The sequence below is a fragment of the Martes martes genome (assembly GCF_963455335.1).
Source record: "Martes martes genome assembly, chromosome: 15".
Classification (NCBI taxonomy): Eukaryota; Metazoa; Chordata; class Mammalia; order Carnivora; family Mustelidae; genus Martes; species Martes martes.
The window spans coordinates 60,643,394-60,666,765 of record NC_137903.1 but is presented as its reverse complement, the minus strand read 5'-3'; the positions used below and the strand labels follow the sequence as shown (position 1 = coordinate 60,666,765).

The 23,372-nt window shown below is 44.3% G+C and overlaps 1 protein-coding gene across 4 annotated transcripts in view; it reads left to right on the top strand.

Moving 5' to 3' along the window:
• SDCCAG8 (SHH signaling and ciliogenesis regulator SDCCAG8) overlaps window positions 1-23,372 on the top strand; it is a 228,077-nt gene that overhangs the window by 45,435 nt on the left and 159,270 nt on the right. For all 4 annotated transcript variants that reach the window (XR_013968053.1, XM_080824934.1, XM_080824935.1 and 1 more), the window contains exons 8-10: window positions 246-434; window positions 9,596-9,734; window positions 19,933-20,085. Coding sequence is in view for 3 of the 4 variants with exons in the window: in XM_080824934.1 (XP_080681060.1) it covers window positions 246-434; window positions 9,596-9,734; window positions 19,933-20,085 (481 nt within the window). In the remaining variant the exon portion in view is untranslated. The remainder of the gene's footprint in view (window positions 1-245; window positions 435-9,595; window positions 9,735-19,932; window positions 20,086-23,372) is intronic.

Below are 23,372 nucleotides of genomic sequence, written 5' to 3'. Positions count from 1 at the left end.
ATCTGTGTTAAAATCTTACAAGAACTTGGGCTGATTATTTCATATATTCAAGTTTCATTTTACTCAAAGTGTCAATTAGGATAATCACACATTTCAGGGTTGTGGTAAGAATTAATTAGATTTTGTATACAGAGCATCTCATAAAGTAAGCAACCAGAAGTGATAGTAGCAGTTATCTGTGGGGTGATATAGGTGACAGTAGTGTACATGGTCATTTGCTAGAATTTTCTTTCCCTTCTTTTCAGGAAAGACCTAGCTGAGTATCAGAAAAATTGTGAAGATCTTAAGGAGCGACTAAAGCATAAAGAGTCTCTTCTCGCTGCTAATATGTCTAACCGTGTGGGTGGCCTTTGTTTGAAATGTGCTCAGCACGAAGCTGTTCTCTCCCAAACCCATAGTAACGTTCACGTGCAGACCATTGAGAGACTGACCAGGTAAGTACGCCTCTCCACACAGAGGCTTTGCAAATGGAAACTGTGTCTTTAAAGATCATTGTGTTCTTTTATCCCTGTGCTGCCTCACGTGGGATTGATGCGCAGTCTCAAATAAAATGGATTTTATTTTATTTCCCTGGAGCTTTCCTGAAGACAGGTGGGTGCTACCAGCTGTGTGTGACCAGGTCACTGGGCAAGTCATTTTACTTCTCCTGGACTCAGTCTCATCTCGAGTAGAGAGAATTGAAGTAGGTAATCTCTACAGTTCTGATCATGTCTACAAGTCTACAATTGCAAATCCAGCACTATTTGTAACAAAACTGAATTTGAGAGGAATTCTTCTTTTCAATATTTTTTATTTAGGTATCTGAGAGAGAGAACAAGGAGCATGAGCGGGGGTGGGGGCAGAGGGAAAGGGAGACGCAATCTCCCCACTGAGCCAGGAGCCTGATGTGGGACTCGATCCCAGGACCCTGAGATCATGACCTGTGCCGAAGGCAGACACTTAACTGTGACTGAACCACCCAGGTTCCCCTGAGAGGAATTCTTTTGATTTTGCCAAATCTTGGATTTCCCAGCGGAAGGCTAGGTAGGGTGAGTTTTTATCACGTCTTCGTCACGTGCCTGCTGTGAGGAATATTGCAAGTGCATTGGAGGAAGGACCCTTAGATCCACTATCAGTATTTGAAGATAACTAAGGACAAGTTCCAGATGAGCTTTCATACAATCCACGTTTTCATCTAGGCTGAAATACTGCGGTTCTCCGTCTGCCTCCTTTTTGTTCTATCTTCATGGCTCCCGGGACGCCTTTTCCTAAGATATCCTGTGGAATTGGAGAATTGTTCTTTAAGACGCCATCCAGTGGTGGTTCATAGTGTGTGTTCTCCCGGGCCGCCTCCTCTTGTCCGTGCTGAAGGTCTCCCCTCTCTGCTTGTTGGGGCTCATTTAAACAGCCCAGACGTCACGCCTCCAAAAGTGTTCTCAGCCAGCCTCACCCCATTCTGCGCTCAACCGACTTAGGCTCCTTCCTTCTATGACTTTATAATAGATTGCGCGTACTTGGAGGTGGCATGTGATGCGTTTATTTCTGTGTCCCTGGCTTCTGGCCAAGGACCTGGCCTGGGGCAGACACTCAGGTGAGGGTTTGCTGATCATAGACAAGGCATTTTGGCAGTCAGAGTTCCTCCGGTTGGCACTGGCGTGGAGAATGGAAAGACTTGGTCATTAAAGTCAGACCCATTTACCCCAATGTTTTGACCTTTGGACAAGTTACTTTACCTCTCTGAGTCTGGACGTCTCTTGTTTTGGGGAATAATACCCACGTGTTGGGATTTTACCGGGGCACTTAGCCTTGTGCTGGAGCACACACTGTCTCGACTCATATTCTAGTTCTACTGCTAGTTGCCTGTGTAACCTCATGAAAGTTACTTAACCTCTCTCCTACCTCAATTTCTGCATTTTAAAAATGGACATAAAAGTACCTTAATAGCATTATTTTGAGGGTTCTTTGAAAGAATACCTACACAGTGCTTAAAACAGTTCCTGCCAAATAATAAATGCTCTATAAATATTAAAACTCCTCTGTACCTCTCCTACTCCAAAAGCAATCAAGATGTCAGGTAGCTGTTGTATCCATATATAACTAACCTGTTGGTTGTTACATAAAAACTGAATTTCTCCAGTATGGACTGACTGGTAGTTTTTTTTTTTTTTTAAGATTTTATTTATTTATTTGATAGAGATCACAAGTAGGCAGAGAGGCAGGCAGAGAGAGTGGGGAGGGGAAGCAGGCTCCCTGCTGAGCAGAGGCGGGGCTCAATCCCAGGACCCTGGGATCATGACCTGAGCCAAAGGCAGAGGCTTTAACCCACTGAGCCACCCAGGCACCCCTGACTGCTAGTTTTTTATGCTCAGAGCTGATGGTCCTGCTTGTTGTTAAATATTACATTAATTAAATATATTATTAAATCATTCTTACTTTTTTTAAAAGATTTTATTTATTTATTTGACAGACAGATCACAAGTAGGCAGAGAAGCAGGCAGAGAGAGGAGGAAGCAGGCTCCCTGCTGAGCAGAGAGCCCTGGCAGGGCTCGATCCCAGGACCCTGAGATCATGACCTGAGCTGATGGCAGAGGCTTTAACCCACTGAGCCACCTAGGCACCCCATTCTTACGTATTTTGTATAACTGTAAAATTTATTAAGTATATATTAAATATGTTTTCAGATCCAACTACCATGTGGCAAACATTTATTATATACCAAAGGACTCTGCCAGGCACTTTAAAAACATAATCTTTTTTAACCTCAGTAAAGCATGTGTGAGGTAAATATTACACCTGTTTTGTGGCTAAGGAAACTGAGGCTCAGAGGAGTTAAAAATTTGCCTGTTTACATTTGAAAAAAAAGAACCATACTTCACAAAAACAAATTCAAGATGGTTAAAGACCCAAATATAACTCAGTCTATAAAAACATTAAAAGAAAATTATCTTTATGGCTTTTGCCTAGGTGAAGTCCTGAACATGGAATGGAAAATGAATGCCATAAAGGAAAAAAATATATACATTTAACTTCATTAAAAAGAAACTTCTTATGATATAATGATGCAAATTGAAATGAAAAGACTGGGGAAAATATTTGCATGTTACATAACAAAAAACTGGTACACTATCTAAAGAACGTCCTTTGAAACAAACACAGAGGACAAACTGCCTAATTGCAATGTGGATAAGGAATAAGAATTGGTGAGAAATCAAAGAGGAAGACATCAATATACGAGAGGGTGTTTATTCTGTTTATTCAGGGAAATACAGGTTTCCAAAAAATTGAGCCCTCATGTTGGCAAAAATTAAGGAGACTGATAGTGACAAGGGTTGGGGAGGCCATGAGTGAGCATTTTCACACTCTGCCGGTGGGAACTGTAAGTTGATACTGCTTTGTAGGGTAATTTAGCATTATCCATTAGTAGTTGAATTGTGTGTTACATGTTTCAAAATCTATCCCAAAGAACCTATGTATGTGCATAATGGGGCCGTTCTAGGGAATGCTTTCACAGCATTATTTGTAATTGGTGTTGTGATATTGTGATATGATAAGAAATACATATTTTGGTCTTCATCTCTAGTTCCTGGTGTAGAGCTCCTGAAACCCCTGTAATGTCCTAAAGGATAAGAACAATAGGAACATCCTTTATGACACTTGGTGTCTGTCCCCTGCTCCTGAAATAGCTCTGGCACATCAAGGTGAAAGGAACATCTTTTGTTATTCTTAAAGATCCTTTCAGCCAAACCTGAGTTTATGTTAATGAGATGACTTTTGGAAAACTCTCTAAGGATGGGGGGCGGGGCGCTGGTCTAATCACGTGGAACCATCCACGTGATTAGAGGATTGGCACTTTCAGCCCCAACTCCCCAGTCTCTGGGGAGTGGGCAGGGACTGGAGATTGAGTTCAATCACCAGTGACTAATGATTTTATCAATCATGTCTGTAGAACCTCCCTAAAAACCCTAAACAGTGGAATTTGGAGGGCTTTTGGTTTGGTGAACAGATCAAGGGGCTGGGAGGGTGGCACGCCCAGAGAAGGCACTGAAGCTCCACGCCTCGCCCCCCGCCACGTCCCACGCACTGCCCTGTGTGTCTCTTCCTTATCCCTTTGTGTCTCCTTGATAGTTAATGGAGAATAGAAATAAAGCACTTCCCTGAGTTCTGCGAGCTGTCGTAGCAAATGATCAAGGCTGAGGAAGAGGTCACGAGAACCCCTGACTTAGGGCCAGTTGTCCAGACGTATAGGTGACCATCTGGGACTTGCAATTGGTGCCTGAAGTGGGGGACAGTCTTATGGGACTGAGCCCTAACCTTGGGGTCTGTGCTGACTCCAGGAAATTAATGTCCCAACTGAGTTAGTATCAACTGAGAATTAGAAAATTGCTTGGTGTGGAAAATGCACACATAAGGTGTCAGAAGTGTTGCGAGTACAGAAATTGTGGAGGAAAACAAGAAGTGTTTCTTTTAGATGTGAACGACCTAAATATACTTCAGAGGTTTAGATAAATTATGTTGTGCATAGTAGAAGAGAAAAAGAGGTAGATCTGTAGGTACTAATGTGGGACTAAGTCCCACAATATATTGTTGAAGGAAAAAAATAAAGATGAAAAAGACATGTCTGAAATGAAACCCATTTGTATTTTTTTTTTTTAAAAGTCCATACACAACCATACCATGTATTTTCTCCAGGTTCATATACAGGCGTAAAAAGAGGTTTGAAAGGATAAGCACCCAATATTTAACAGAGATTACCCCTGGAGAGGGGGAAGAAGCCACCGAAATCGAAAGTAGGTGTCAGATGGGTCTTTAACCATGTTGGTAATCACATTTACAAGGAAAATGTAATGAAAAATTCATTTAAAAAGGGCAAAAAGCATGTTCAAAGTCACGCAGATGAGGAGAAACAGGAGTTTAAGTGGTCTATCATAACCAAGCCAACAAAGAGAAGAAGGGTTTTTTTTCTCCCTGCTGCCTTCATATTATCCTTGTAGGTCATTAGAAACATAATTTAAGAGGAAGCTACAATGTTTACATTGACTTGAAGGCTGGCAGTCATTTAGAAATTAGATTCTTCCTTAGTTATGTATTCCTTTGTCTCTATCCTGCATTTTAGCTCTTAGCCTTTTAAAATAAATGTCAGCCTTCTCTGTTCAATTTTCTGCTTTGTCAGCATATCATGAGCTCATGTTCTGCTTTCCTAACAGAGTACAGTGGAAGGCTCCCGCTTTTATTGTCAATGAGACCTTTGTCTGTAGGATTCCTTTGGCCTCAGCTGGTGGTCAGCTTCTTTCAACTTATTAATGCAGAAGGCTGAATATTGAGTGTTATGCTGCCTTTGAAGAGTGGCCAGCACTTTCTAGGTCTGGATTTTTACTTTTCTGCATAATTAGAAGCCGGACCCTGCGTGGAATTTCCTGAAGGACTCTAAGTGGGAATTTTAAAAAATGAATGAAACGAATCTCCTGGCCTCTCCTTGAAATGTGGCATTATGACACGAGCTGTAAGTTCCTTTGTTGAACTTTTAGCTTAGAATGTATTGCATGTAGGACAAGAGTGCCCCGAGTACTTGAAAGGGACAGGATCAGGCATGACCTGGAGAGCAGACCACCAGTATGCTTGTGGAGTTGTGTTAGGACCGTGAGGACTTTCTGGAGAGTACATTTGACAACTGTTGATGACGCTGGGTACATTTTAAAAGTCGCTTTGAAGTCCTCACAGTGTCTCTGAACTTCTTTATCCTCTTTATGCCCTGAGGTGAGTAAGAGCGACAAGACAAGAACGAGTCTTTCTTGCCCGGTGACCAAAACACCTTCGAATGATTATCAGGATGGAACTGCTTTGTAATTAGGTCCTTTTCTGTAGCACCTTGTGCCTTGGAGAAGTTTCAGTGCACCGTTCAGAAAGGAGAAGTGATTCCTACTGTGTTCTCCTGGGCCTTTAGTCCAGCTCGTGAATTTTGAGTGGGTCTTGGCAATGCAGGGACTTCCCAGAAATGAGGAACAAGGAAATGTTCCCGCGAGCCTTCTAGACTTGCTTCTAAAAGACAGAAATAATACTAATGATTCTTAGTTATGCTTGAAACTGGTTCTCATTGTGAAATAACTGAGGAATTCCAGGCATTCCTTAGGCACCTTATCTTTCAAGATGAAGCTCGTGCCTATATATCAGACCTTATTTTAAGATTTTTTTTTTTTTGACAGAGAGAGATCACAAGTAGGCAGAGAGCCAGGCAGAGAGAGAGGAGGAAGCAGGCTCCCTGCCGAGCAGAGAGCCCGATGTGGGGCTTGATCCCAGGACCCTGAGATCATGACCCGAGCCGAAGGCAGAGGCTTAACCCACTGAGCCACACAGGTGCCCCCAGACCTTATTTTAAACATCTGACCCAGATTATTCAGGGACTTTCTCGTCCTTGTTGCTCTGATTGTTGCACTAAATTCCTTAAATACTCCGCGCTCGATAGCTGGCTCATCCCAGCACTGGCCCCCGTGCTCCTTGCCTTGATTTCTGTATGAGCTGCCCTCTCGGGGATCCTTTCAGGGAACGTGGCAGCAGTGACACTGTGCTGCTGTCTCTGCTTCAGAAAACTCCTTGATGATGCTTAGATGGTGTTCTCGCAGCACTTGCACACCTTCGGCCGTTACAGATGGTAATCTGGCGGACTGCCACCTCACACTCACACTGGTGGGTCACGTGTGTTTGTACAGTTTCTCACTGGGAGAGGCGTACTCGGGCCTGGCTCTGGGCTGGGCCTGTGGGCTGGGAGCTCTGGAACAGGCCTGCGGCTGCCTGGGTCACTCTCCTGGACGGCTGGGCTGGAGCTCTCCCGAAGGCCAGATTATGTGGGGTAGCCTGGGGCTGGGGCTGAAAAAAGGGGGGCATAATTAAGAAGGTGACCTGGGAGTGGGACTGGAAGCAAAGCCTTGTGTTGAGGACAGGGCTAACGTGCCCAGAGTTGGGTCTGTTTCAGGTGCTTGCCCTTTGGATGTGGGCCAACCAAGCTGAAGCAAAGCAAAACCAAAAATGTAGCGACTGAGTGGATGATCCCAAATTATCAAGATGGCATCCTGGGCCCGGAAGTGTGTGTGTGATTTGGGCATCTCTCCGGAGCTTTCCCGGTGATCTGAGGGCCCCCTTCAAGCATGTGGTGCATTTCTCTTCCAGAAAACTGGAGTGTGTCATCCCGGCGGCCGTGCAGATGTTCAGTATCATCATGCCACGTGCTCAGTGCTGGGTGATGAGCTTAACAGGACATCAGTGTTCGGGTGTTCATCTTTGATGATTGTCTGTCCTCTGAACTTGATGAGTTGATAGTCTGACAAGATTCTGAACCAGAATCTTGGTTTTCCAATTCTAAACAGCCTAGGGACTTTTTAGATCTAGATCCTGAGATTTTAGAACTGGGAGGAGTCTTACTTTACCTCTTTTGATGCCCTGCTATAGCGGAGTCACTGCTCATTCGTTTGGTCTTTTGTCCTTTTTTCCACCGAGTATCCGCGAATGTGGCAGACTCCTCTCCGCCAGAGGACATACTGAAAAGAGATTAAATATATTAAGCATTAAGTCTCCTGTGAGGAGCAGATTTGATCGATTTTGATCCTGTCAGCGAACTATCAACACTGAGCTTTTCGGTTAATTCTTTTTAGTTAGAACTTTGGCTTCAGTGAGCACATGGCAGCACAAAGAGCATCACTGAATCCTTTCTCAGTCCAACTTACAGCGATCTGATGCCCTTTTTGACTTGCTGTCTTTAACGAGTGAATTTTTATTTTCTTCTAGACTCCTAGGTTCTAGTTGGACTGCATATTCCCAGTGAAGCGAGTCCTCTTTTATGCTAGAGCTTTTTGGCAATGCAAATAAATATAAATTCACTTTGCCTTCAAGTCATCTGTGTTTGACTTAACTAGAATGATTTAACCGTGCTTCGATTCTTCTTCTCTTTCACATAACCATCCTGTTTGATTGTATTTGATCAAAATAATTAACTCCTTTTTTCATTTCCTTTAGAACAAAAGAATTGGGGAGTAGATTATTTTTTTTCAAATCAGAACACAGCAGGAAATTCTAGAATGAAGATCACTATGCTCCCATGAATTTTACGATAGTTGAAGCAAATCTTTTTTTTTTTTTTAAACAAAACGGGCTTTTATGAAACTGCTAATAATTGTAACTTTGTTCAGTATTACATATTTCTTAAAATATGAGTGCTTTCCAAATACCACGAATAGTTTAAATCATTTTATCTTTAAGAGCTTTTTTTAGGGGCTCCTGGGTGGCTCAGTCAATTCAGCATCTGCCTTTGGCTCAGGGTCCTAGGATAGAGCCCCACATCCGGCTCCTTGCTCAGCAGGAAAGCCTGCTTCTCCCTCTTCTCTGCCTGCTGCTTCCCCTGCTTATGCTCTCTCTCTCTCTCTCTCTCTCTCTCTGTGTCAAATAAATAAAATCTAAAAAAAAAAAAAAATTTATTTTTTAAAATCCAGTCTCTGGTTAATTCTGAAAGCAACTCAAACTCAGAGATTATAACCTTGAAATTATTTCTCCTTCAAGCTTGCTAAACTTAAAAAAAAAAAAAATCAGAGTTGGCTCTTTCCTGGTAGTTTAGGACTTGGCAAAAAAAGGAAACTGCAAGCAGTTACTTGAACTGAATTTGAAACCACAGTTTAGAACTTGAACTCTTTAACAAAGTGTGGAATAGCAGGCAGAACCATCCAGCTTACATTTTTTTTTTTTTGCTTTGTGTGCATAGAAAGTTCCCCACCTCATTTTCTCTTTGGTCTACTGACCATTTTTATCCAATGGATAAATTCCAAATATCCTAAAATCTTCTACGGGATTTATTTAACCCATGAGGATGGATCTTTGCTAGTTTACACGCCAGAGTGTTTTGGCATCTGGTTGCATCTGTCCCCAGGAAATGGTTAGCTTAGAGGACATCTGAGAATTGCTGACAAGGGTGTGGGGCCAAGCAGCGATCAAAGCCAGCGGGAAGAGATTGTTAAATCCTGACTGTTCTCTGCGTGACCAGGGTAGTTGAGGGATTTAGCAGTCCCACCCATTGAAAGAAGAAATGTGTTCATAAGGAGGGCAAAAAATTTAATTGAAAGAGAAGGGAGGAAAAGGGGGTCATGGAGGAAGATAAACAGGAAAGGACCTATTTGTTCAGACAAATGGGGTGGGGGAAGCTCGGGGTGGGGGAGAGTCAGCAGTGTAGACAAGGCCTTAGGAGCCCCTGAAGATGTTAACTTCCACTTTGAAGTTGAGTTCCCACCCTCTCTGTCTTACTCCTTTTTCCCCCAGCCCCTCACCCCTCTAATTTTTCAACCAACTTCCTGTTTTCTGGGCTCTACTCTGCGGCCCACCGTGGGGCTGTCCTCCCCACAATAGGTCATTGTCCCAGGCAGGTGCAGCCCTGCCATGGATGCCCAGCCTTTCTGGCGGCTCTGCCTGCCCCTCACCAAGGGAGGACAGAGGGCCTTTCTCCTGGCATGCTTCACGACACGCCAAGCCGGCCCACCCTGGCTCTTCTTCCACGGCGTGTGAATGCCTTTCTCTTCATGATTTAGGAATACACGATCGATCGCTTGACCGTTTCTCATTTCGAATGTTCTCTTGCCCACAGGGAAAGGGATGACTTAATGTCTGCGCTGGTCTCCGTCAGGAGCAGCTTGGCAGAAGTGCAGCAGAGAGAAGCCAGGGCTTATGAGCAGGTGAAACAAGCCATGCACATGACCGAGGAGGCCAGCTTCGAGAAAACCAAGGCAAGTCTCAGAAGACCAAAATGAAGGCACGCCGAAGCGGCCCTCTTTTCTTTTCCGAGTATTTCCATGGTTCCTCTTCCATGACTAAACTCTTTCTTCCAAACGCGCAGAGTGAATACCAATCCATTAATGTTGACTTTGCAAAATGAAACAGGTTTACTGGTAGAAGTCTTCTTCAGAGAGGCTTACATGCCTCATCTCCTCATTTGCTGATGATTTTGAACGCTGTGAAAACCTAACACCATGCGTATGGGTCCGTGTGTGACGGCCGACAAAAGTTTTCTCCCCTGAGCCTGGGGAATGTTGAGAACAGCCAGGCACGCCACAGATAACAGATGATGTGTGTGTATCAGACAGCACCCTTGGCTATGGATGGGTCTGGCCCCATGGATGCTAAGTCACACACGCTGAACGATAGCGACGGTAATCGTTAGCACTTCGTGACCAGGCGGCGTGGCGCCTGAATGGCAGGAGGTTCTTGGTGATTCATTGCTGTGTTGGGGCTACGCCAGCGTCCACTGAGGCTGCTGCCTGTTTCCCGGGGACACACCAGCCACACTCCAAGTAGCTGATCGCTGCACTGGGCAGTGCGGCTGTAGAACATTTCTGTTGTCATGGATTCCATTGGCTAGCTTTGGCCTACGCCATATGGTAGCATCAGTATTTATTAAGGTATCGGGCTCTTGACTCCTGTATCCAGCTCCTCAGTCACTCCCTTGTCCATTTGTCTCTACCCAGTTCCTCCCTGACTCTTCCCCGACCTTCACGGCTTCCATGACTGTTGTCCTGGTGCGTCTGTAACTTAGGTCCATTCTGACCAAAGTCCCTCATGGGCTTTGTCTCCTCAGACACTCCTGGTTGTTCATTTGTACCAAACTCTTGTCCCTCGATGATACTGGGACTCTCGAGCCCTCCAGAGAAGCTGCTCAACGTCATCTCAAATGGCTGCGATGGAGGAACCAGCCTTCCCTCCACTCCTTACTGCCAGTTCCAGGCCTTCCTTCTATCCTCTCTGTTAGTGACCAGGCCTCTTTGAAATCGTCATGGCTCTCCTCTCCCTAGTTTTAATCAATATAAATTCCCAATCATTATTTGTCACAGTGTCACTATTTGATACTGTTTGTTTTTTTTTTTTTTTAAAGAAACTCACCCATGTTATTACTTGGGTTTATAAAATAATTGTTAGCTATTTAACACTTTCTTTTTTAAAGATTTTATTTATTTATTTGAGAGACAGAGATCACAAGTAGGCAGAGAGGCAGGCAGAGAGAGAGGAGGAAGCAGGCTCCCCACTGAGCAGAGAGCCCGATGTGGGACTCGATCCCAGGACCCTGGGATCATGACCTGAGCTGAAGGCAGAAACTTTAACCCACTGAGCCACCCAGGCGCCCCTATTTGACACTTTTTAAGAACACTAGTGTCTGACCCTTTTCCCCCTCGTCGTCATCTGCTCAGGCTGCTGTAACAAAAATGCCATAGCCTGACTGGCTTCAACAGCAGACATTTATTTCTCTTAGTGCGGGGGGCTGGGGAGTCCAAGATGAAGGCACCAGAGAGAAAAAGAGAGAGAGAAATCACAAGTAGGCAGAGAGGCAGGCAGAGAGAGAGGGGGAAGCAGGCTCCCCGCTGAGCAGAGAGCCCGATGCGGGGCTCCATCCCAGGACCCTGAGACCATGACCTGGGCTGAAGGCAGAGGCTTAACCTACTGAGCCACCCAGGCGCCCCAGAAGTGATCTTTCTTCACGGCAGTTTGAGCCTGTGATTCTTCGATTTCCAATCTGTCTGGGAGTGTCCACTGTCTCAGGACAGTCTCTAAGCCCTTTGCTGTACTTCTGAGGTCTGTCATGTGCTTCCTTATTACTCTCCTCCAACAGACTAGGCCCCTGTCAGCTTGGAAAAGCAGTCAGAGGTTGGGCGAGGTCTTATTAGCATTAGCAGACCTAGATTCAACTCAGCTGCATCATTTCCCCAGCTGCCTGACCCAGGACAGCTTACTTAATTCCCCAGGCCACAGTTTTTCCTCATCTGAAAAATGGAAATAATATCGGACTTAGAGGATTGTTAATGAGGACTGCATTTTATTTTATTTATATTTTTAAAAATTTGTTTATTTGAGAGAGAGAGAGAGAGTGCAAGGGAGCAGAGCTGGGGGGCGGGGAACTGGGCAGAGGGAGGAGCAGAGGGAGAGGGAGAAGCAGACTCCCTGCTGAGCAGGGAGCCCAGCGATCCTGGGACATGATCTGAGCCTAAGGCAGACCGTTCACCCACTGAGCCACCTAGGCGCATTTTAAAATGTGTTACCTGTTAAGTTGTAGAAACTCTGCCACAAAGTATTTCCTCAAGAGCTAGCACCTCTGATGGTGACAGCTTCCAGTCCCTCGTTTATGTGCTGCCATCGTAGCCCCCAGGACTTTGCACGTGCCATGCAAATTCTTCTTCAGCCCCACCTGGATATTTTCTCCATCTTTCAGGTCTGCTGCTCTCTCTAGAAAATCTCTGCTCTCCCATGTGTAGATTCCACATACCTCTCATGTGTCTTCATAGCAGGGCTTCTCAGCCCCAGCACTACTGACATTTGGACTACATAATTCTTTGTTATAGAGGTTGTCCTGCCTGCACATCCTAGGATTTTTAGAGGCATCCCTGGCCTCTTTTCACTGGATGCTGGGATCATACCACCTCTTCCCCAGGTTCTGGTGACCAGAGATGTCTCCATACATTGTCAGGGGTTCCCACGGGTGTGTGTGCCTGTGTGTGTATACATGCATGTGTACACGTGCGTTTGCATGCCAGTATGTATATGTGTGCGCGCATGTGTGCGTGCATGTGTGCACATGTGCATATGCATGTGCGTGTATGTGTGCACGTGGGTGTATGTAAGCAGATGTGCATGCTGAATTGCTCCTCAGTAAGAACTGTTTCCCATTATGTACGTCAGTCATCAGTGTATTATTCTCCCTTATTTGTCTTTTATCTTCCATTAAACTTTTTATTTATTTGTTTAGAGAGTGCATGCACATGTGTGCATGAGTGGGGGGAGGGGCAGAGGGAGAGAGAGAGAACCCCAAGCAGGCGCCACGCTCATTGTGGAGCCCAGCGTGGGACTCAGTCAATCTCATGACCCTGCGATCACGACCTGAGCTGAAATGGAGACTCAGACGCTTAACCAACTGAGCCATCCAGCGCCCCTTTCATTAAACTTTAGAATCTCGGAGAGGAAGGACTCAGCTGTCTTAATCACTGGTTAGTCTTTAGCATCTTGCATACTGCGTGGCATGTAATAGGTTCTCAGGAAATGTCCACTAACTAGGGAATTGTCATCTGTTTCCAGTAAGACTCTAGAAGTCTTTTGTTCTTATCTTTCTACTCTGCCCCCAGGGCCAGTGCCCAGCAGAGGCTCAACCACACATTTTTTTCCTATCGCTACTCTCAGCCTGGCAGGTGTTGCTGAGGAAAGCCACAGAATGAATTCCACAGGGGACTGATACGGGTCACTCTCCACGGATGGAAGTAGTATTTATAGGGCGCCTGGGTGGCTCAGTCATTGAGCATCTGCCTTTGGCTCAGGTCGTGATCCCAGGGTCCTGGGATCGAGCCCCGTGTTGGGCTCCCTGCTCGGCGGGAAGCCTGCTTCTCCCTCTCCACCCTCCCTGCTTGTGTCCCCTCTCTCTCTGTCTCTCTCTTTCTGTCGAATAAATAAATAAAATCTTAAAGAAGAAGTACTATTTAGCAGTTCTTTTCTTTGTGGTTGGCCACCTTCCGTCTGGTAGACAGGAATCGCACCTTCTGTGTGTCCCCATCTCCGCTGTCAGCTCCGCACTCGGGAGCTGACCTGCGCTACTGACATCACAGCCGACCAGCAAGAGCCTCTTCGGCATCTTCTAACCCATCGACATGCCTTCTGCTCATTTTCCCTTGCTTGCCGGGCCCTCTTTCTTCCCAAGATGAAATCTCTTTCTCTAAGTTACTGAAGTCTCAGGGATTTGTCAACCCGGCTCCTTGTGTCTTCGGTCCCTCCTGCCGTCCGTCTCCCCCTCCCCCTTCCCCAGCCGTCATTCTTGTTCAAACAAACAACAGGCGCCTTCGCTTGATCAACTTCCACTTCTTCGACTAACTCCTGCCACCATCTCCCCGCAGGCCTTTCACAATGCGTGTCCGCAGTCGCCGCAGTCCGTCCCCTTCCGAGCACACCGCAGTCAGGCTTGCGCCAAATCGCAGTCCGACTTCATGCTGCTGAGTTGCTCACTTGCTGGTCACCAGGCACTTCCTGATCACTAACCCCAGTGACCTCATCTCTGTCTCCATTCGACTCCTGATTGTGGCGTCTTGGAAGCCATTGGCTGTCTTATAACATGTCCTCTTCCCCCTTGATTTATCTGACATTTTCTCCCGGGGGTCCTTGTACCGCTCTCATCTACTCTCCATCTCTTTTCACTTGTTTTCCAGAAACCTTAAGCAGAGTCCTAGCTTTCCACTCGTGTCGTCCTCATTTCTAGGAATTTGTCTCTCCTGTCATGTCCAGAACATTCCCTGCTTTTGAATACCCCCGCCTTGTGGCTTTAGCTCTAATGGCTCTCCTGAGCACCAGACCCCCATTTCTCGCTGCTCCTAGACCTCTGTTTATGTATGACATTCCGTTAGCATCTGAAAATCTACGCAACCAAGTTACTGCTGCTCTCCGTTCTCCTGCCCACGTTTCTTCTACCGTTGTCTGCATTCTCTTTCCTCATCTTAGCAGCAGCCCTGGCTCACGGCTTTAAAATATCTTGGCTCCTCCCCATCCTACTCTCAACATCCGATCAGTTGCCAAGTCACCACTCTTGTCTTTCAGGCTTTGGGGTCCCTTCGTAAGCTGTGCCCCAGTTCAAGCCTGCAGAGATGATTACAGTGGATTTTGTTGGTCTTGCTCAGACCTCTTCCAGTTCCGCTGTATCTTTCTCATATTCCCATTGCTGCCGGAGACCCCCCAGATAGAACTCTCCCTGTTCAGTGAAATGAAAGCATGACCTTCCGGATCTTTCACAATACAGCCCCACCCTAACTTTTCTAGCCTTATTTTTCACAACGGTCTTTCACAAGACCTGTGTTGTTTCCTGAATGTGACTTACAAGGTCAGGAATGTGGCCTTCCTGAATGTGACCGTGAATTTGCTGACGCTATACTTTACAGCAGTGTATTGATCTGTCTGTTCAACCTTGGGGCTCAACCCAGGCGGCAGCCTTCCCAGAGTTGGCCCCAGTCCTTTCTTGTTTGAATTAATCTCTTTCTCCTCCATATTCCGCCGGAGCTGGTATCATTTTGGTAGTTGTTTACGTAGCTCTTACTACCAAAAGACCTTAAAAGGCAGGTCTCTAATATTATCATTGTATTCCTCAGGTGGCCATTTACATATTAATTACACGACGTTGAATTGAATCAAAGTCGATTGTTAGCTTTAATTATGAATATGGATTTTTGTAATTAGTGCTTTTAAATATCTAACAGTTAAGAACAAAAGAAGCTATTGTGTATTGCAAATCTAAAGCATTTTTCCTTGAATTAGTAATAATGCAAGAACGGATTTCTGTGCATTTACAAAATACAATGCACATCTATTAGGATTTATCTTAGGTATGTTGAAACATAATAGGAATTTTGCTTAGTGAGAGTAAAAAAGTAAAATGGAATCCGTATTTTAATTTCGAAACCAACTACTTGATCCTTGAGCTGCTGAAATGGGTTCCTTGATATTTGTTGCCACCTAGTGTTCACATTTGCACATTGCAGGCTAAGTAAGTGCACGGGAGGAATTAACTAAGTTCTATACTTACATTGACAATGGCAGTGAAAACACCCGAGGATTTTATAAGGAAATAAATCTATAACATGAGAAAGCTGTAATGCCATGCATCGATTCAGCTGTGGAACCCCCTGGCTCAAATCTCTGCTCTGCCACTGTTTCGGTCTGTGATCCCGGGCAGATACTTAATGTCTCAGAGCTGCTGTTTCTTCTGCTGAGTGATAAGATCTACTTAAAATTTAGTAAGAGTGTTAAATAAAGTAATCCGTGTAAGCCATTTAGCAAAGTATCTGACACATGGTGAGTGATCAATAAATGGTTTTGGTTTACTGTGAAAATTGCAAGCCATTACAACCAGCGATCATTTTTTAAAAGAGAGAAAAAAATATCCTCCGGATAAATGGGGTGGGGGAAGCAGAGGTTCTGCAGTGATGCCTTGGTAAAGCTGCAACATGAAACGGTTAACCAGGCCTCACACCTGCTTGCTTCTATTGAAAGGGAAATTGTTGGCTTTGGTATGAAGTTATCGTGAGTGTATCTATAATGAGATAACCCTCCAAGGCAAGACTTAAAAAAAAACAAAAAACACAATAGACAGAAACCCAGGAGGTTGAATAAATGTCCCTAAAACTTTTTTTTTCTTTTGAAATTATTCTTTGCTTAGACTACAGAATCAGAAAGGCGAAAATTAGAAACCTAAAGTGAAAAGATCAAAACATTTGGTCATTTGATTGCAAGCACAGGCAGAGAATATAATGCACTTCTTTTCTTTCTTTCTTTCTTTCTTTCTTTCTTTTTTTTTTTTTTTTTGAGAGAGAGAGAGGTTGCGCAAGTGGGTGTGGGGGCAGGAAAGGGCAGAAAGAGAAGGAAAGAATCTTAAGCAAGCTCCACACTCAGTGTGGAGGTCACGAACAAAAGTCATGACCTGAGGCAAAATCAAGAGCCAGATGCTTATGAGCTACCCAGGTGCCCCATCACTTCTTGATGTGTACATTATCTGCCCCGAAACAGAAACAAGTTATTAACATCTTGAAAATGGGAGATAGGGACAGACTGATAAGTTTCTAGCAAGGAAGAGTTTATAAATTAAAAAATCAATAGTTGTCATTATTTGTAAGTTATGTGCTTAAAACATATTGACAATCAGTTTTGTGGGCCATATAGTTCATAAAAATGAAAACATTTTCATAAATTTTTACATGAATTTTATATTTAATTTTTTAAAAGATTTTATTTATCTGAGACAGAGAGAGCACAAGCGGGGGTAGCAGCAGGCCAAGGGAGAGGGAGAAGCAGACTCCCTGTTGAGCAGGGAGCCTGATTCAGGGCTCGATTCCAGGACCCTGAGATCACGAACTGAGCCGAAGGCAGACGCTTAACCGACCGAGACATCCAGGCATCCCTTAAATTTAATTTTCTTAAGGGTGAATTTTGTTATTTCTCATAAGATCTTTAATTCCTGAATTGTGAATTCTTCGGTCACAAGGATTTCTAGAAACCTAACCCTAGCACTTGGGAAGAATTTTCCTATGTCCTAAAATAGGCTTCCTATTTTAAAAAATGGAGTTGACTAGATATAAATTCGTTTCAGAAAATGTTTTGACCCCATTAAGACAGTAACCCAGACTTATTGGTTTAATAAAACTAGGGCTGGGGATATCAAGTCCAATTAATTATGTTTTGAAAAATGTGTTAATGTGGCCAACGTAAAATAACCACAAATAAAGAAATTTCCCAGAAGAGAAAAGGTCTCTCGAGGATTGAGTCAACTGGATGGGTCATAGTGTAATTCCCTCAACCCCTCGAGCTACAGCCATTTCCATCCAAAAGGGGCTGTGCTCAGGGAAAGAAGGAAGCCACCCCTTTGGGAACCGCTGGGAGAAGTGGAAGCTACAGGCCCCACGTCAACGTGGGCCTCTCCCCAGCCCTGTCAGCTGTGACTGACCATTCACTGACCTCGCTTGTGAGAATTCAGTTGTGCCCTTATGGAATGGTTAGATGAGCAGAGTCAGGGAGCACCGGATCAGCTGGGGTTCTGGAAACTGGGAGAGGGAGCCCTGGAATGAAAGGGTGAAGCTTTGGGGCACCGGGTGGCTCAGTCGATGAAGCATCTGCCTTCTGTCCTGTCGAGATCCCGGGATCCTGAGATGGAGCCCCGAGTCCCCCTTGGAGGACTTGGATCTGGACTTGGATCCCGCTGAGCAGGGAGCCTCCTTCTCCCTCTCCCTCCGCCCCTCCCCCTGCTTGTGCCCTCTTATGTGCATGCTCTCTCCAATACATAAATTCTTTTTTTTTTTTTTAAGGGTAAAGCTATAAAGGAAAGACTGTATAAACATTTGTTTAGTTCTCCTTGACCTTCTAGTATGTGAGAGCCACAATAAGAGAGCTATCTTTAGAAAGATTAAATTGCTTCCGTAAATCCAAGTGTTACTGATCCTTCATATTTTCTCCACTGGGACCTGGCATATATATTAAAATCAAGACAAATAAAAGCCCTTATTTTTATTTATACTCCTCATCATTACCTCTTCACGGTGGTGAGCCCTAAGAGGGAGAAGCCTTCAGCAATGGTTTTAAGTGATTTACAGCTTCTTGCCTTGTACGTTATACTTTTCATTTATATCCTCTTACCCTGAGATTAGGCCTCTTACGCTGTCAGGATCCTTTACTCTTCCTGGTTCCCAAACTGACTGACTTCTTGGAATTGTTCTTTGGTTGTTCATGTCAGCCCGCTCTTTGATCTTCCACAGTCCCTTCCGCTGTTCTGTGCTTAATACTGTTGACTCTTGAGTTTTTGTTCAGTGAAGAAGCTTCTGATTGGAAATATGGGTTTGTAGTCAACAGTCATTTCATTCTTTCATGCCAGTGGTATTAGATCTGTGAAAGTTATGAACATTTTTATGAGGTTCATATAAGGTATTTTTCACAACAGCAATTGTGTTCCGAGGCAAAAAAATCTCAAATTCATAATATATCCCGCTCCGAGGGCTTAAATTATAGGAAAACTCTGCTTTTCCACTTCTTTTAAAATCTAATGGAGAATTTTATTTTATGGACATTCTCAACTAGAATTGAACTTGGGACCAAGTCCCTAGGAGAATCATTTCTCAGTCACTAGATGTGCTTGTCAGTTAATCTGAGACAATTGAGTTTTACTCACCTATTTCATGCCTAGGAGTGTAGAAACTTTCCAGAAGGATTTGAAGTAAATTAGGGTTTAATGGCTTCCAGATGAAGAGAAGCAAATTCACATACCCTAGATAATTTATTGTCTGTATTTATTATAGCTTTCACCAGAAGGAAGCAAAGCTATGCATAAATTACTAAGACCACTTCCCTCATCATCCACAACAGATGTGACTATCAAATATATAACTTGATACGTACTTACACAGTTTGTAAGTCATGTGAGACTTGAGTTACTTGGGTTTCCAATTCAGGGGAACACAGCGTTTGAATGAGGTGGATGTCGGATATTGGATAAGAAGCCACTGAGATCAGACTAAGACACCATAGAATGACTCAGAGTTTCTGTGTCAAGCACCTTACTTTTATTGGGGTTTTTTAAAATTGGAATTTTGAAATTAGTTTCCTTTGGGTATTTTGCATAAATATAGTAGATGTAGTTAAAAGGAAGTTAGAAAGATTTTACTTCTAGAAATTCAGAGTGGGAAATTAAGACTAAAGAACAATTGTGGATTTGTAACTTACCAGCAGTGAAAGATGACACTTCTCATTTCATAAAACTAGGTAGTAAATGTTGTTTTGAGTCTTTATCTAAATTTTTTATTATTACTATTTTTAAATTATTTTTATTACCTAATTTTTATTTTTTATTATTTTCTATTTTTTATTATTACCTAATTTTAACTTTTGTTATGTTCATAAGGAGAGTGAACTAAATCTTATCCTAGTTATATTTAAGGAAACTTGATTACTTGATGATGTTAAAAATAGATGCCAGTATATAATAACAAGTACATCTCATTTTAAGTTTTGAAGTATTTCACTAATTTTTAACCATAAGCAAATGAAAAGTTAGTTAAATTGGATATCTCTATATTTCGTTTGGTATAAATATGCTATATAATTGAAAAATATTAGATCACTTGATTTTTCTGTTTCTTGTTTTCAAAATTTGGATTCATCTGTGGTGTTCATCAGGTCCATTAACCTGAATTTTCTTAGTTGCTTGGTTAATATAGCCTTAATTGTGAAAATTGAAATGTGTGACTAAAAGTAACATTTGAATAGTGTTTTAGTTTTGTGAGTGGTATTGACAAATAAATATAAAATTACTCTAATGGGCTTTACATGAGTTGCAATGATTTTAAATACAATTAAAGCTTAATTGTCTTGTTTTCCTCTCATTTTTTGCAAAGTCAGAGGCCCCATTTCACTCCTATCTTCCTCTGGCAGGCTTTGATCCAGTGTGAGCAGTTGAAGAGTGAACTGGAGAGGCAGACAGAGCGCCTGGAAAAAGAACTCGCATCTCAGCAAGAGAAAAGGGCCTTTGAGAAGGAGACAATGAGAAAAGAAATAACAAAAGAACGGGAGGACATGGGATCAAAGGTACTTGTGGATTCAGTTTGTTACCTGCTGCGGCAGAAATGTTTTTGGTGATGTCACCGGTGATGCTGTAGGCTGGCCTCCTTGAATGAACACTCCGTAAGTAGTCAGTTACTTAGAATCTAGAGTTCATAGAAATTTTCCATTCTCCCACGAATTTCTCGAGAAAAGTTATATTCTCAGACCTCCCCAAGTAAAAGAATCAATTCGATCCCGTGGTAGGAAATTGTAAGATTATACTCTGATCCCACCATTCTGTTTGATTCCCTCTCTCATGTTTGTCAGACAAAAGCAGGTGCTCTGCAGGTATCCAGATTTTATTTCAACCTGGGCTGCATCCAGGAGAGATGAGTCCCCCACCGTGTTCCCCCTCTCTCAAATTAGACTTGTAGAAGATGAAACACATGTAAGAAACCAAGCAACCAAGAAAAAGTAATTATATACACTGTTCAAAGTAGGTTCTGACAAACTGCGTGATGAATAACGAACATAACCAGATGCACGCACGGGGAGGGGGGAGAGAAGAAAGGCAAAAGGAACAGCTAACACGAAATGGGCAGCGCTTGGAAAAGAGTCGTAAACTGGAATACGGGATTAAAACCTAGCTTTGAAGTTGCTGCAATGGGGGCGCCTGGGTAGCTCAGTCAGTTGAGTGTCCGACTCTTGGTTTCGATCGGGTCATGATCTCAGGGTCGTGAGAGGGAACCCCAAGTGGGCTCCGTGCTCAGTGTGGGGTCTGCTTGGAATTCTTTCTCTGTCTCCCTGCTCCCTCGCCCAGCTCACACGCTGTCTCACTGTCTCTCTAAAATAAATAAATCTTTAAAGTTGCTACGATAGAGTAAAAACTGAGCAAGGTGGGGTCTGTCAAATCACCCAAACAGCCGTTGCATGTTTTGTTTAGTTTTGTTTTTAAAGCGACTCGCCGCGTGTACCCCGAATGCTGTGTTATCGTGAGACTCCGGTGTGTCACGATCATGTTGCTCAGCACAGGGCTCCGGAGTGTCGCTATGTGCAAGGCCAGTGTGTACTCCTGAGGTTATATAAAGAGGAAGATCACAAGTTATGTCCAGGGGTTTTAAGTCGCATGAGTGTCTGAGGCATTTACAGTAAACTCCCTTGTCTCAGCCTTTCGAAAAGTGGCGTCTGTCAGAACCTCGCTCTACGTCAGTCTGACCGTCTGCCTCTCTGGCCGGGGCGGGCGATCTGAGCCTTGCAGACAGTGCCACTGTGCGTCATGACCCGGGGTCCGCGGTGCTCCCGCTGCTCCCCAGCCGTCCCGCCGTGCAGTCCTCTCCCCCGTTTCTGCCGCCCTCAGCACATGGTGACCGGGGGGCCCGGGAATGTGCAGTCCCGCTTCCAGAGGAGGGAGAGGAAGACATTAAACACTTCCATGCGTGATTTTTTTTTTTTTAAGATTTTATTTATTTATTTGACAGACAGAGATCACAAGTAGGCAGAGAGGCAGGCAGAGAGTGAGAGAGGAGGAAGCAGGCTCCCCGCTGAGCAGAGAGCCCGATGCGGGGCTCCATCTCAGGACCCTGAGATCACGACCTGAGCCGAAGGCAGAGGCTTTAACCCACTGAGCCACCCAGGTGCCCCCATACGTGATTTTTAATCAAACTCTGATACTGCGATAAAGGCAAGGAAGCACAGTAGAGGGTACCGGGGAATAGGAGTCAGGGACGTCTGAGTCCAGGCCGTCAGGAGAGACTGTCCCATGGAAGAGATTTTACAAACGAGACTCAAAGGGTCGAGTGGGAGCAGTCGGCTGGAGTCGAGGGGAAGAGCTTCACGCCCAGGGAAGTGACACCCCCCAGACTCAAGCTAAAGAGCGTCTGACTTTTTCGGAATTTCAAGAAGGCCCGGGTGACCAGAGCATGGGAGTGGGGACAATAGCAGGAGATGAGGCTGGGGTAGTATGTGGGGACCAAAGCACGAATGGCCTTAAAGTGCGCGTGATTTTAAATTTTATCCGAAAACTGATGGGAATGCATTGAACAACTTTAAATTGGGCAGCGTCATGATGCCATTTATATTTGAGAAGCACCATCTGTCAAGAGATTGGAAGGAAAATCAGAATAAATGCCTGGAGATCAGGTGGGAGGTAATTATCCTAGTCCAGGTGGCAATGATGGTATCTTGGGCCCATTTTCAAGGACCATTTTAAATCACTTTTATTCTCCTCAGGATCTCTATTATACCAGCGTTCCCCTCATTCTCAGCAGAGAGCTTTACTTACCTAACGGAAAAACTGAAAACTTCAACCATTTCTCTTATTTCACTTCCCCCTCACTTGTGCCTTCAAGTAAAATTCTACCAGGCTACCAACCCCATCAGAACAGGAGAAACCGCACGGTCATTCATTCCCTCTGGATTCCATTCTCTTCCTGCACCTCAGGGAGGTCATTTCTTTTTCTTCCTTTTTTTTTTAATGTAAACATTTTATTTATTAATTTGGGGGGGGGTAAGGCTGAGGGGGAGCGAGAGGGACAAGCTGAGCGCAAAGCCTGTCGCAGGGCTCGATCCCAAGACCCTGAGATCATGACCTGAGCCGAAAGCAAGAGTCGGGTGCTCAACCGACTGAGCCACCCCGGTGCCCCTCAGGGATATCATTTCTATACCCCCTCCCCCGAATTGTCTTCCTTATGAGGAGAAGCTGCTCACGTTTCTCTCATCCATTGAAAGAAATAATCTTCCAATCCGGTAGTTCTCAATCTTGGCTCCACAGAGGCTCCGGACATCTTACTGCCCAGCTGCATCCCAAACCAAGATGCGTAAACAGCTGTGGGTAGGATCCAGGAGTCAGTATTGTTAAAGTTGTTCAGGGGATTCCAATGTGCAGCCAAGGTTGGAAGCCACCGCAGTGATTCCAAGTCCCTCCATGCTCTTCCCCGTAGTGGGCACAGTTCTCGAAAGGTTTGTCTGTACGTGTCGTCTCCATTGTTTCACCTCTCATTACGTTCATGGAAGCCTTCCTTGTGCTACTTTTAGGGAATATTTTTTAGTTCTTTTTCCCTTTAAAAGATCCTCTTTCCTTGATTTCTTTGGATCTATATTCTTGATTTGAGAGAATGATGGTGTGTGCCTTTCAGTTTTCTCTGAGTTTAAAGTGCCTTTGAGACAAGGAAGGAAACACATCCTGAAAGCGGCTTGGTGGAAAGGTCTAGAGTTTAGCAGAGAGCTTTAGATTTTGGGGCCTTTGGCATTACTGCTGCTCCCAATTTCATGTATGTGGAATCCATTCCTAAGTCCCCAGCTCCCCAGCGAGCTCCCAAACCAGCTTCACTCCC